The sequence below is a fragment of the Echeneis naucrates genome, chromosome 22 (assembly GCF_900963305.1).
Source record: "Echeneis naucrates chromosome 22, fEcheNa1.1, whole genome shotgun sequence".
NCBI classification, from domain to species: Eukaryota; Metazoa; Chordata; class Actinopteri; order Carangiformes; family Echeneidae; genus Echeneis; species Echeneis naucrates.
Genome location: NC_042532.1, coordinates 14432387 through 14447088, shown reverse-complemented (window position 1 = coordinate 14447088; position 14702 = coordinate 14432387). Strand labels below are relative to the sequence as shown.

Here is a 14702-nt window from a genome sequence, read left to right as displayed (position 1 = left end):
GTGTTACTATTTTAGCATTAATATTAAACCAATCAAAACATGCAATATTGATGGGGTCTATTTTTAACCCCCATGGTTCCAGAGTGGTTGAAGGGTGAAATCAAGATGGTAAGGATTCAGGGACACTGAGGGAAGATGGAAAGAAAGGAAAAGGAGTAATTAGTGGTAAAGATAGTGGGACTGCAGAGGAACAATACTGGATACTGGATATGTGTACAGAGATGAATTTCAGCAGGCACACTGTGTCCCTGTCTATCTGTCTATCGAGCAATAAATTCTTAGGATATTCCTATGACAGCTTAAGCCTAACTGCTCTTACATTTGAAAAGGCACACAGATAAGCAAATTCAGCAGGATGTTGCTTTCCCTTCCGTGCACCACAGACAGCAATACCTCTTAATGGGTGTACAGATTTCACTGCAGCATGGGTGAGGCTGAGGGAGGAGGGAGTGGTACTGTGATGCAGTGATACAGAGGCCTGCCAGATAAATCAAGGTCACCACGCATGTTGGGATATTACCTCCAGCCAATAACTTCTTTATTGCTTTTCAGAGACCTTCTTGGTGTTCCCATAAATCTTAAAAGTTATTGTTATCTCTATAGAAATACTTGATGGGCTGAGGAGGAATAACACATCTTCAGCTGCATGTTTGTGAGTGTGAAAAAGAGTAAAAAAGATAAGCAGTAGCATTCATCATTTTGTTGTGTTGCTTATCTATCCTACAGGGTAAACAAACATGTCTGCAGGTATGCAAGTGCTAATAAGTAGACTGCATAATGATTCTTTGTTTCAACTGAAGCAAGACAGGTGATGACTAAAAAAGTATATGGAAAAGTGGCAGACCTACTCAGAAGCAGATACACCCACAAAGAGAAAGCCAGTGTCTGTCCAATTACTGCTAATTTCACCAATCTATGGCCAGGAAGGCACAGATAACTGTGCAGGAGGGAATATTCAACACCTGGACATACAGCTGCTGGGCAGTCTGTGAGCACCATCAAGTACAGCTGTCTGTGTGTTTGTGTATACTTCTGTACATCTAAGTTTTACCTGTGCATTGTCATAAGTGCATTGAATTTACCTGTACTGACGTGTTCTATAAATAAATTTACCTTCCCTTCATGCACTTAGGTAACCCCTTTACATCCTCCGGTGTTGCTCCGCATTGTGGGAATGTTTACACTGTGTGTCTGTGTGCGACCTTCTTACTTCCAACTGAGTAAATATTTTCTTGATATGACGGTAGCAGCCCTCTGCGATGTCCATGTCCTCTTCATACGACCGGCCCTTGAAAACGGGCTGGGGGGCATTGGAGAAGTACTTATGGAAGGGAAAGCAGGCAGCCACAGCCTCCACCTCCACCTTCTTGCCATGCTTCGGTCTGACTTTGCTCATGTACTCTTCCCAGCGAGATATCACCTGTAATGGAACGAGAGAGCAGATTATTACATTACTATTATTATTATTACAACCTCTGGAGGTCATCTCAATTGTCATTTTGTGTTTAGTTTCAACTGTTGACTATCACACATCCATGTAGCGCTCATTTATTGAGGCTATTCAAATAATATTCATGGAAATGTGAGGACACATATGTTGTGTTAACAGGTGTGCTTGAACTAAACAGTCAACAAAAATGCACTTGGTTGATAGAGGTTTGTTGTTTAACAAAGTGCCTTATGATCAAAATTGGGATTTTGCATGGATCTCCATGCCCTAACGGCGCTTGATGTATTATATTTAGAATTATTTGACCATAGTCACAAATGAGAACAGAGAGCCTCACTCTTACAGAGGTGCCCCCCGCTGAGCACCTAATAAACCAGCTTCAACCAAGCTGCAGGGTACCCTGGCTGTTTTTTCATGCTTGTGGGGAAAAAAAAGAAAGAACAACATTAAGAATGAAATTAATGAGTCTACTAGAGGACTCAACTTAATTGTGTGTTAAGTATCTATCTGTATGGGTTATTAAGACCCATTATGTCTTCATACACTGTTATTGCTGATCACTGAAGTCTCTCAACATCATAAATTTACCATACGAACCACTACTTTGCATTCAAGTCTTTTCACAATTCTGAAGTGGTGGCCAGGTTCAAGTAATTGAAATTATTAAACTCCTCTCAAATAATGTATACGTTGAGAATCTAATCTCAGTGCAGAAACAAATGAATAAAGAACTTCTGCAGTGTGTGTGTGTGTGTGTGTGTGTGTGTGTGTGTGTGTGTGTGAGAAAGTGACAGACAGCACCTAGAGACCCCTGAGTGCAAAAATGGCACCAAGACCACTGTGATAAACTTTGACACTGCAGCTCATGTAACAGCCATGGTATTTGTTATGGCTTTGACCCACCAACCATTTACCGTACGATGTAGTTTAAGAAGTGACCACCTCTAAAACTATGTCACTGGCATCTTTGATCTGTTTATAAATGTCTCACATTACTGTTGTGATGTTATGTGATACTTGAAAGATATTTGTCCCTTTTGGATGAGTAAATGGTTAGAGAAGAAATTGAGCTCCTTGTGACAATGACTAGGACAGTTCTTGTTCCAAAGGTCTATATTGTCTATTTTAGAACTGTTCCAGTGATGCATGAGAATTCAACTAATTGTCTGCATTGGCATTTTCCTGCAGCCTGAGAGGACAGTGATAATTAGGTGACAGGAATATCCAATGAGGATTGAGACTGTTCCTAAGTATTTGCAGTATATGCAAAAACAACAACGAGCCTGGGAAATTGAAACTTCAATATTGTCTGAACTTGATTGGCATGAATATGTCTGAGGTACAGGACAGACTATACAAAAATCTATCCTAATTAATTCAGCAAAAATATCTCTTGGATCCCCTCAACCCCCCTCCCCCTCACTATCCAAAGATACATTTCTGTTCAGTGGATTTGCAGTAGGATGGAGTGGAGTGGATGACTGATAATAATGACTGATAATCTCATCTTGCATTTTATTAATTTATTTCTTCATTACAAAAAGTGTTCATACAAACCTGGTACAGTCTTACCTGGTAGAGGTAGAAGTGTCCAGCAGTCTCACAGGTATAAGAAACATCTCCTGGTACATCCAAGCTCTCCTGTAACCGTGCCACCTCTTTGAGGAGCTCCAGCCTTCTGGCTAGGACATAATTTACCCTGCCATATCTGGAGGCACAGCAAAGCAGAGGTCAACTATTGTTTTAATGTTTGACATTTTTTGTATTAGGGATAAACATAAGTGACAATGCCCATGTAATAATATAGATATTACATGGGCATTGTCATACTGTTGTTGCAAACCCAGATAGAGACTTCAGGCAAAATGTTGCATGTTACAGATAGATAATGCTTCACTATAGGTGCAGCCTCTGATCTCAGGAGCTCTTCTCATGATGGTATCAGATTGTTTACTGTACATCAATTCATTAAACATTGTGACTGTTGAGTTGATTCTATGGAATCATCTCAATAATTTATTTTATTTTGGTTTTGTCTTGAGCTCAAATGACCAGAATTTGATCACTTGAACAAATACAACATTTTATGAAGTAAAATATACAGTAAATGTTGCTCCTGATTAAAGAAGGGAATAACTGTCGCTGTATATACACAGGGTTTGTTTAGGTTCTATCTTGCTTGCTTTCATTGTGCAGCTAAAGGATTCTGCTTAAAAGTAATTAGCAGGTGGCAAAAGGAAAGCAGAAAACCCAGTAATGGGACAGGAAGTGGGAGGGGTCGCAGGATAATACTGGAGGTGAAATCTATTTTTAGACACTGTGATCCTCAGTCAGCAGATGACTCAAAAATGATCACAGGGATCTGCCTGTTTAGCCTGAGTAAAATTAAATGAAAATGAGGGTGACCTTGCCTACTACAATGACAAACCTGCAAGGCATCCATATACTCTTTGAGATTGAAACCCAAAATAGACACCAAGGTGTTAAAAACAGTTTGCTTTTTTTGACATGGTAGTGCTTTAATATGTTTATTATATTGTTTTTTTTTGTTTGTTTACAAAAACTGAAAGTGGAACTTACACACACTAGCAGCAATTATGTTTGAACCTGGAGGAAGACTGACTTTAATGAATCTAAGGCATGCATAGACTGTCATGAACGAAATGTGACCCCCTAGGTTCCACTCTCAAAATCTCATTAAAATAGCACAAAATTCATGGCATTGTTAATTGGTCTTGCTTCAGCTTTCCTTCTGTTTAGGCATTAAGAGGAGAACTGGCTTCCGTTTTTCATCTCATATACAGTGTTAATTAAAACACTCTAGCTCTCTCCTATTGCTAGTGTCAGTGGAGTGGAAGGAGTCTGGAATCTGCATGTTGCAGCCAGCAGGCAGGAAAATATTAAATGCTGGTAGCCAAAGCCTTTTCTTTTATATATATGTTGTTGCATAATTTAAGAAGGTAACTGTCTGCTTCCATGTGCAGACTGCTGTTCTGATACAACACTACTAAAGTCATTTTCTCTCTGAGCAATGGCCTCACACAGGGTGTAGTGAAAGAGTGACCTCTCTCCTCTGGAAGAATTGCTAAGAGATATAGGATGCAGTTTGCCCAGTACCACAGATTAGGTGGTAATTCATGTAGCAGGCAAAAAGCGAACCTGAAATAGTATCAGTAAAAAAACAAAATAATATTTAATAACACTGAGCTATTTAAATCTGAAAGAATTTCCAGTAAAAAAGAGAAAAGGTTCTTGTTGATTCATGTAATAATGATGTTAAATATAGCAGCAGTCATCTAGAACTGTAAATGTTTTGGGTATCGTGAGATAATCTCTTTTTCTCAAGTCTGTCAAGAGTGCTTCAAGTGCACTGCCCCCCTCCAACCTTTTCCCATCTTACTATGTCTCTGTAGTGAGGACTGAGTCATTATCCTTCAAGGCATTACACACATACACAAAGACAGAGCTTACAAAAAAACGTGGGTGAGAGAGTTGGGAACTACTGGAGCTTCCTTAACAGGACTCTAGTGGTTCTTGTCTGAGGCTATTTGTTCTGCACCCTACTGCCAGTGAAGTATAAAGAGCAGCACAATGTATTTTTTGTGCCCATTAGGGTCTAGACAAAGAAACTTCAACAACTAGTGCTAAACTACACGTTGACTTCATTAAAGTACACTCAGTTATTGTCAGCAGATTTAAGAGGGACTCTTCTCTGAACTCATGTCTATTGGTCTTGAAAACCTGAAATGAAATGCATTTATTAATTTAATTCTCTTTTTCATTCATGTATTTGTTAAACTAATTAACTCAACAAATTGTGGTAAATGACTTATTAACTAGATGGTTTCATGTATCCTAATTACTACAGATACTTCAGTCTTCAAGTTCCAGCAAAGTTTAACATTGAAAAATGTTTTGGTCAACATTTAATTATTCCTGCTTTACACTTTTTATGTTGATTTGTTGATGTTATAAATGTTTTTTCAGTTCAAGGCAGTACTTGTAGTCCAGAACAGCAATAAGAAGGTTCAAACATGACAATCAGACATGCATCTTCTCTGAGTGCAAGGCTGCAGGCAGGGATCCTTTACACTGGGGGAAGGACCTAAGGGGCCAACAATACCTAATGAAATGATAAAGTAGGTTCCTGGCCTGGCATATGGGAGTATCGTGTAGCCCTGTCACTGAGTTGGCTCGGACTAATTGTGTATCTGGACAGCTGGGCTATTTTAATGTGCATGCAGTTGTTGTTGGCTAGTATGAAACCATGCTGGGTGTCCTTTGTGGTGCATATATACCGTAAAGCTGTAGCAATGAGTTGAATGCACTTTCTCACGTGGATTTGTGAATCCAAATTGTCTCAATGTTCACGAGTGCTTCCATTTGTTTAGATGCATCTATCTGTGTGTGAGGGTTTTCTCTCCACCTGCCCCTTGCTGTCCTCACCTGCTGAAGTCTTTCTCAGTCTCCAACTCCTCCTCTCCATGGCCCAGACGCAGGAGGTGGCGCTCATCAATGTCTAGAGCCATGATCTTTTCAAACAGCTGGTTCAGAGCCTGGAGGAGAATTAACCATGGTAAACATGATCAAACAAGTTAACCCTTTCTTTGATGTGTGTGTATTGCCATCTATCAACAGTAACTGAAGATAAATTTGTTGTGACTCTCTTTTCAAATAAGTGATTTTAGTTTAATTAAAATGTTATCAATACATAATAACATAATACATATAATTGAAAAGGGGACCTATTGCATAAAAAAAATATTGTGATACTATATCCATTTATACCTCATGTGGATGAGGTTCCTTCTGGCATGCTTCCACTGGTGTAAAACAACAGCCGATTACTTTATGATTAGAATGCAGAAGGGGAAAGACCGGGACACAAGGGAGCTCAGATTTAAATTTTTCCTCCAATGTTTGAATATGACTTCCTCTTGATTAATGGGCAGATCTGAGCACAAGCTGTAAATCTCTAGACAGCGACATAGTTTTTGGACAAAGTGCGAAGAAAACTTTTCAGAGCTCAGAGCTAGTTTGTATATATATGTGTGTGTGTGTGTGTGTGTGTGTGTGTGTGTGTGTGTGTGTTAACCTGATTTGAATGTGTGACTATGAGGGTCCTTTGCTCAGGAAAGTTGTGATAGAGATTTGAGATGATCTGAACAGCAACATCTGTCTTTCCGGTACCCGGTGGTCCTACAACCTGAAGTCACAGAACGAAGTGAAGAATGAATGCCAATAATGAAATTAAAAACACAAAAAGGAAAGAGAGAAGTAGCACAACCAGAAGTGAGGTTAAAGCGCAAAAGGTGCTCCCCCTCCAGACAATCTAGTGGTTGTGACAGCATGGCCATGGGCATGTCAGAACAGGCTAGGCTAGTGCCCCTTCATTAGCCATGCTCAGACGGACCCAACGCAATGTGGTGTTGCCTGGCATGCTAAAACGACCCTGATGACTGCACAGATGGGCAAGGAAAACAGAGGGCTACTAAAAAAGGAAAAGAGCTACAGGAAACACAGACAAATCAAGCTTATCTTTATTCTTATTATTTAAATGCTATTAGTAGTTGAGCACTGTATACAAGTTACTATGTTAATAAGCTTTATATTTACTTAACTGTAGGGAACAGCACATCTAATTTATTAAATAAAAATTCATATTCATGAAACAACTCTCAGGTGAGTAATTTCTGCTAAAAATAGTAAGCACAATTAGATATTCCTGCATAAATGAGTACATAATCAGCTCCTTGCTTTCCCTACATTAAAGCCAAGCTAGGCTGACTGGAAGGTAGTATCTGTGCTAAGGCTGCTAATGACTATGACATATGCTAAGAAGGAAGGTTAGAGGGAGTGAGGAGAGGTGCTAAAGAAGGTATCCATGTGGAGTTGCCTTATGACTCTGCTGATAGTCTGTGTACCCTTTCACTTCAGCTGGCTACATAATAAATAACTCGTGGCCCTGTTGCCAGCTAACAATCAACACAGTGGAACATCACTTTTGTCAAAACAGAGTGTGTTACACCACTCTAGAGATGCATTAGATGGCTGAATGACATAGCTATGGATGTGCATTGGATTTGGATGTATCAATAGCTGTAATCCTATGTCATTTTATGTGAGGTTGAACATCATACTGCAACTGACAATATTTCAGGTATGGACTTTAAATATCAGCAAATATTCTGCTGAAGGAATGCCCCTTGGTATACATCACTAAGATTAATGACTTCAAATCTTTGGCTTTATAACAGGAAGCTGGAACAGTATGCACCAGCAATATCAGCACTCAGCGTTAAGATTCTGTCTTGACTTAAAATACAGCTTGTTCTTTTTACCAACGCCATGATGTTTTGGGCATCACTTATCATTTTGAAGTCACACATCCACAATAACTAGTTGTTAGAGGTTGTTGAATTGTTGTGATTTTTGTCGGATGTATGATCCAAATCTTGCAGATGTTCTTCTGAAAGTTTCAGTTCAACCATAAACCCCATGTGAGTCACTAATTCCAAATTCCAAGTCCTTACCATGGTGAGTCCTGGCTGCATTCCAGCTCGAATGGCTTCAATCTGAGTCGGTGTGAACTGAATTGTATTCCTGTAAGCAATTTACAATGCTGATTAGTCAAAACATCAAATGGCCTTGACAGCAAAAACAGATGCTTTAATACTTTTTTTTTTTTTTTTTTTTTTTTTAAAGAGCCTTCATGCTGCAAGTTTTGTTGTGACATTTTTTAAGTTTTGTATCAGAGTGTCCCTATGGGTATGTCTTTAAATATCAAATTGCAAAATGTAAACACCAACAGATAAAGTTTGATGAAGGGCAATACTTTGTGGTGTTATAATGCAAAAATTAAGATTATATCCTTTTCTATCCACCTTTAATTGCATAAAAAATTTAATCTACTGATGCAGGCTCAACAACCAAAACAGCACCAGAGCATAACACGGTGAGCAAGCCAGAGGAGGTACCATGGAGACGAGCATAGACAAACAAATCAAAATAACCTGGTTCAAAATAGGGTACCTATGATAAGCATTTAACTTTAATCTCTATTTTATATGTCCCGTTTGACACTGGAAAGATGCTTTGGATAGAGGACATTTACTTATGGTGTGCTTCATGTGGGCCTGGGCCTAAAGCCTGGACATTTATACCTAATGATCTGGACAGAGTTATAGTACAGTCATAAGGTGTAAGGTATGATGATTTCATAGTTAAGTATAAACAAACACTGAAAACTTTTAGATCCAAAATCAAATGAGGCTTGTAATGAAAGGACCAGAGAAATGGCCTTGACCTCTCACCTTTTGGGCTGGTTGTACGGATATGGTCCACGGTTGAGGGTGACATATGGCTCAATGACCAGAGTCATATCTTGTCCTTGTTCTTTCACATCTTCATCTGCCTTTCTCTTCTTCCCTTTGTCTGTTTTGCTTGATATTGGAAACTTGATTCTGTGAAAGCAAAAAGAGTGGTTATTAGGAAATAACGCAATATATTCAAGTGGCAAGAAAAATAGCTATGAACACTCAATTTTCACTTGATTAGAGGATTTTGGGCTTTCACCTGAAAGGCGGGACTTGCAGTTCAGGATTCTCCTCTGTGATTTTTATGGTGTGGTCAGGGAAACACGAGCGTAAATGGTCCAAGGACAGGAAGGTGTCATTGAAGTCCAATGCAGAGATCTGATTGGGCATTTTTGAATAGTGAGCACTTCCTGGGTCTCCGTAGCCTAGAATAATGTCATGAAGCCAGTCTGGGACAACACACTCTGTGTTCATCAGGTTTCTGATGGTCTCGAGCACTGCCTGAAAAACATATGTGAGATATCAAACCAAAAGATTCCTTAAAATACCCACAAAACCCCTTTAAAAAAAAAACAAAACAAAAACTGAGTTTTCAGGTGAAATATCTCGCTGGATGAGGCATGTAAGACAACAGACAACCATCCCACAAGAGGTGGTTCAGTGGGAGAAGAATAGATTTGTGGTTGGCTGACAGGACAGCAGGTAATTTGTATGTCTGTCAATTACATTTTAATGAGACTCAAACTGTCTAATACCCTGTGCATCAAACGTTATGTTTGGAAACATGTTTACTTTTATCTGTGTCACACATCAAAGTCAGCAGAGAATGTTTCATGAATATCTTGAATATTAGCTCTTGCACTTTTCAGATTTAACACAAAAGAAAACTTCAAAAACATCGTTCTTTCACTGACAGATACCTCTGTATCTATCTATCTGTATCTATATATATATATATATATATATATATATATATATATATATATATATATATATAAAATAAAAAAAGGATGAGTAAAAAGACTTTTGTTTGACTGAAGAAAATACTGACCAAAATGGAGAAAACTGAAAACACAAGAGAGACAGATTCAGGGAAATCTGGAAAATTTTATGCAATAGAATATGAATAGAATAACGAGCTTACCATATAAACTACAAGAAAGCAAGTTCACCAGTATACTGCACAGTATTGGCTTCAGAATAAGCTAGGGAATTCTTAAATGCTGAAACAGGTAGCAGTGCATTTGAAATGAATATCCACTGAGAAGTGTCTCTAATTGGTATCACTGGGAGAGCCTTGAGTGGGTGGTAATCTCAGAGTTGCCCTGGCCCCAACCTTACAGCTACAATTCCCAAGAGTATAATACGTGCAATACATCACTCAAAGGAGGTGTTGGCGGGACCGGAGCTCAAGGTCTGAAGATAAGGCACTCAAATATATTGTGCAGTGAGGGGTGATCTGTGTGCTTTGGCATGCAGTCCAAACCTTGAAATTATTCTCCTTCGGTTTGCGTCTCATGATGACGTTGAAAGTCTCATATGGGTCTTCAGTGCCACTCTGAATACTGCTGGTCATGTCCTGTTGATACTGGTTCGGGTCAAGCCAAACTCGGAATGTTCGGGCATCTCCTCGCAACTTGGGCTTTGGTTCAGGTCCTGCAACCGAGAGGAGGGGGATACTTATTATAGCAATCAGCTAATTCCAAACTTTAGCTATAAATATAAAAGCAATAAATCTAATATGAAACCAATGCTCCCTTTTAATCACTGCTCTGTAATAAAATTTTTTAAACTGATTTTATTGTCTTTATTTTATTTTTATTGCTATTATTATTATTATTATTAATGTCATGTTTTTAATGCTTTCAAGGTTTTTAATATTACATGTCTTTTGTTTTAACTCTGTAAAGCACTCTGAATTGCTGAATGTATGAGTAGTGATATACAAATAAAGTTGCTTTCCTTTGCCATACCTAATGGAAATTTTCAAAACACTGTCAGAAAGTTTAAAATAAAAAAAACAAAACAAACATAACTGTACGCGAGGACTGTTAAACATAAAATGCTTTGAAAGTAAAACTGTATATAAATTAGCTAATTCGCAATTTCTATTCAATTTTCATTCTATCCTTACATTGCAAAGCAAAATCGTTTAAATAGAGGTCACCTTTGTGTTGCTTGCTATGGTGCTATGATTACTCAAGAATAGGAGTCATGTTTGACTGACAGGCTATGGCTTAAGGCTTGCTCCCATTGGGAGCCTGTGTGGTGTAGCAAGTACAGCTCTCACAGATGTCTAAAAGATTCTTGTATGGAGTTGCAAGGCACAGAGCCGGAGAGTGAAACACAATCTATCTGGCCTGTGATGTCTGTGCCCATGCATGTGTACATATGTCTGAGTTCATATGTCGTGCATGTAGCTATGTAGACATCTTCACGCTGCCTCCTTGCTAAGATAAGTGTGGTGACAGCTTAAGGGTGAAAGCTACACCCTCCACAATGTGGACAGCTGGTATTAAGTGTGTGGGTGGTTAAAACAAGCATGTGCTTTTCCTATTCTACTGTGAGGTATTAAAGGTGGGATTGCATCTATTCATGATTTAAAGGGAGATGCGTTGCATGGTTCCTTTACATCATGTAGACATTGATAACCTATTTTACAGAAATGTTCTGTCTTTGAGAAATACAGATTATATAAGACTCTATCTGACTCTGCTATTAGTTTCTTAATAGTGCACCTCTCAGTTTTTGCCTCTCCACACCTTCACCAAGTGCCCAGAAATTTGTGTTACATCGACCCAGCACCCAGTTAGCCAAAGTACCACTTATCCCAGTTGAGGATTTAAAAGTTTAACCAAGCCAACACCACTAGTGCATGTTCCCTGGAAGGATGTCCATTTAGAAAGCCCTGGTCTCTGCATATTTAATCCAGACAGATGATAGAGGATAGGGGAAAGGGTGCTTCAGTGCATGGACACATGTTCTGGCAGGGGGGACAGGAAAACACTTAGAATAGCAGGGCTGCAGGCGAACTTGGGTAAACCAACCACTCAGAGGGACTACTTTAGGCTTTAGGGAAGAAAACATCACTTTACACAGACATCATGCTACTGCTAAACATATTTTACTTTGCAGAAATATTTAGTTTGTATGAATTCCTTTCATCTGGACAAGCGCAAAACAGATACCCTGAGTCTTAAATTTGATGACAGCATATTTTAAGGCTCTATATACAATAGCCCAAAGACAGTGTTCATGGTGTGCTTAAAACTGTTTTCAAATGGTAGCTCGCGCTGCTGCTGGCAATACCAGGTTTTAGAGATAAGGGTAAATGTCTCCTCTATGACACAAACACTATTGTGCAGTTTTTCAACTGCACATTAGTTTGAGTTTCTGGTTACACAAGCACATGCAGCTCCTCAGTTCCCCTAAAATCCAATAAATGAAGCAGGGGGCAAGGCCTGAAGATCTCAAGTGTTGTTGTCAACCTCAGGTTAATAGAATTATAATGTGAAGGTCTCACCGTGGCTGTCACCATGACAACACCAGCATGACCCTTTCTTGAGGTCCAGTTGGTGAATGATTGTGTATAGGAGATCTGATGGGCGGATCGATGTGACGTGTCATTAATGTGTGTGTGTGTGTGTGTGTGTGTCTGTGTGTCTGTGTGTGTAGGAAGGAGTAAGTAAAACACACCTTCCTCAATGACACGTCCCTTGTCATCCAGCATGCCTTGCACCTCGCAGCCTCTCACATAAACCAGACCAGTCTGTTCCACAAAGGACTGGCGCCGGTCGAAGCGTGTGCCATAGAGCAGCATGGGCCGCACCGTGATCAGAAAGCAAACGTCGTGTTTCCGCAGTCCTACAGGGAAAGAGGATGAAAGAGTGTTTAGATAGAATGAAATAACAAAAAAAGCTTTAGAGAGAGTGAAGGGAAAAAAGAGACAGATAGTTTGAAAGAGAGAGAAAGAGGTGATGGAGAAGTGTTAATAAGACAGAGTAGTAGTGTGGTGGTGTTTGGAGATGCAAGAAAAACTGCCCCGTCAGCATTCGCCTGATCTTTAAAACATGAGGCTCTAATTATACGATAGGGATAGTGCTATGTGATAGAAGAAAGTAATACTTCATACTTCCACTGAATTACAACAAAAAGTAAAAGCATAAAAGTGGGTATAAAAAAGGAGAAAGACATCAATCTGGCATAAACAGACTGACTTTTTAAAGCCAGTGATCACTTCATTATTTCTACAGCATTTGCCACCACTTGGCACTTGAACATATTCTATATCTTTCTCTGGAGAGCTCCAGACAGCCTGCTGAAGGCATTCATTCTCTGTTCCCAGTGAATCAATATCTTTCAAAGTTGACAAGCTCCTTCTGACATTATCTACATCATGCCCATCAGACACAAGGAGAGACAAAGAGGGAAATGATTAGGAAGTAAAACAAAGAGGCTCAGTGGAAGAGGCTTCACAGAAATAGCATGTCTTTGTACAGACATAAGGTGGGCAGAGGTCATGAGTCAAGGCCTCATGGGACGGAACAGAGTGGTGAGAGTAAACTTTATGTTGGCTATTAACTGCTTACTAGGATGGCTGGGGTTAGGCTTAGGGAGAGGTGGATGCAATAATGCAAGTCTTAAAATGTGAGGTTGATGAGTTGGTTTTTTTTTTTTTTTTTGGGGGGGGGGGGTCTGTTGGTGTGACATGTAAAAAATGAGAGACAAATATGAAACGTCCTGAAACCAGTTACAAAGCACTGACAGGGTAAACAACAGATGGACAAATTTTATATTATTACCTTCCCACTCTTGCTTGATGTGACCTTGTATGTTGAGGTTAACGGTGACATCAGCTCGGACACGAGCAGGCCAGCTTTCCCCAATGTTGGGCTTGGCAACCTCAACTATGGAAAAGGAGGTGATCGGCTGAGCCATCCTGGCCCAGCCCCCAAACACCACTCCACCATACTCTGATTGCCTGTGCAGAGGGACAGAAGACGCAATACAAAGTTAGACAAGCATTATGAGTTGGTCTCAACATTGAAAATCACTTGAATTTAGGGCAGCACATGGCACTACTGTTTACTTATTTAGTTTTTCAGGAACAACAGGCAAATGACTACATCACTTGACATAATGGGAACACTTATTATGCAAAGCAATGGCTTTTCAAATGTGGTGTACTAAATGTCAAAGTATTTTAATACGATATTATTAATGTGTCATGCCACAGTCTGAGAGATAGATGGAGGATAAGAATCTTCGCTCACTGAAATAAAGAGTAACTGCTATATCTGAGCCATTAGTGGAAATTTGTTCAACTAAGAAAGTACAGATGCTTATCATTATCAGTGTGCTTGTAACAATCTCATTTCAAACACACACACAAGAATGTGTTCCTTCTATATGATAATATGAGTAAGTGAGCACAAAACTATTATTATTGCCGTAAGCCTTTTAGCACATCCTACTAAGCATGTCACCCCACAAGAAAACATATGTATCGGGCAAATAAATTTCGATTCTGTAGTCAAAGTCTGGATAAAGTTTACAGTAATTTATGCAGACTTACCATGGTTTCATACGCCACACCACATCCTCTATATCCTGTCTGATCTCATAGGTAGACTCTAGACGAAAGAGGTTAAAATTCCTCAACAGGTAATCATGAAGAGTCAAGAACTGGAGGTTTAGCTTTGGCAGTGCCAGGCAGCCTGAGAAGAGAGACACAAACACACAGAGGGAATAATACAAAAATAAGTTATTGTGCACACACAGATATATTTTCTTTGTATTAAGTAAAATGACTAGCCAGTTATGCATAGCTATCTTACACTGGTTGTGCAAGTCTTTGCTGGTAAACTAAGTATTTCTTCAATTTGGGAAAAATAAGAATATTGCATGAATTGTGAGTAGTACGTGAGTCACTGAAG

General features: G+C 39.3%; 1 protein-coding gene across 3 annotated transcripts in view; it reads right to left on the bottom strand.

Annotated features, from left to right (window-relative positions):
* aqr (aquarius intron-binding spliceosomal factor) overlaps positions 1-14702 on the bottom strand; it is a 41188-nt gene that overhangs the window by 15441 nt on the left and 11045 nt on the right. For all 3 annotated transcript variants that reach the window (XM_029493672.1, XM_029493673.1, XM_029493674.1), the window contains exons 17-27: positions 14342-14483; positions 13569-13747; positions 12463-12630; positions 10253-10422; positions 9026-9267; positions 8764-8913; positions 7984-8053; positions 6546-6656; positions 5897-6006; positions 3023-3158; positions 1211-1420 (exon numbers count right to left, since the gene is read on the bottom strand). In XM_029493672.1, the coding sequence (XP_029349532.1) occupies positions 1211-1420; positions 3023-3158; positions 5897-6006; positions 6546-6656; positions 7984-8053; positions 8764-8913; positions 9026-9267; positions 10253-10422; positions 12463-12630; positions 13569-13747; positions 14342-14483 (1688 nt within the window). The remainder of the gene's footprint in view (positions 1-1210; positions 1421-3022; positions 3159-5896; positions 6007-6545; positions 6657-7983; positions 8054-8763; positions 8914-9025; positions 9268-10252; positions 10423-12462; positions 12631-13568; positions 13748-14341; positions 14484-14702) is intronic.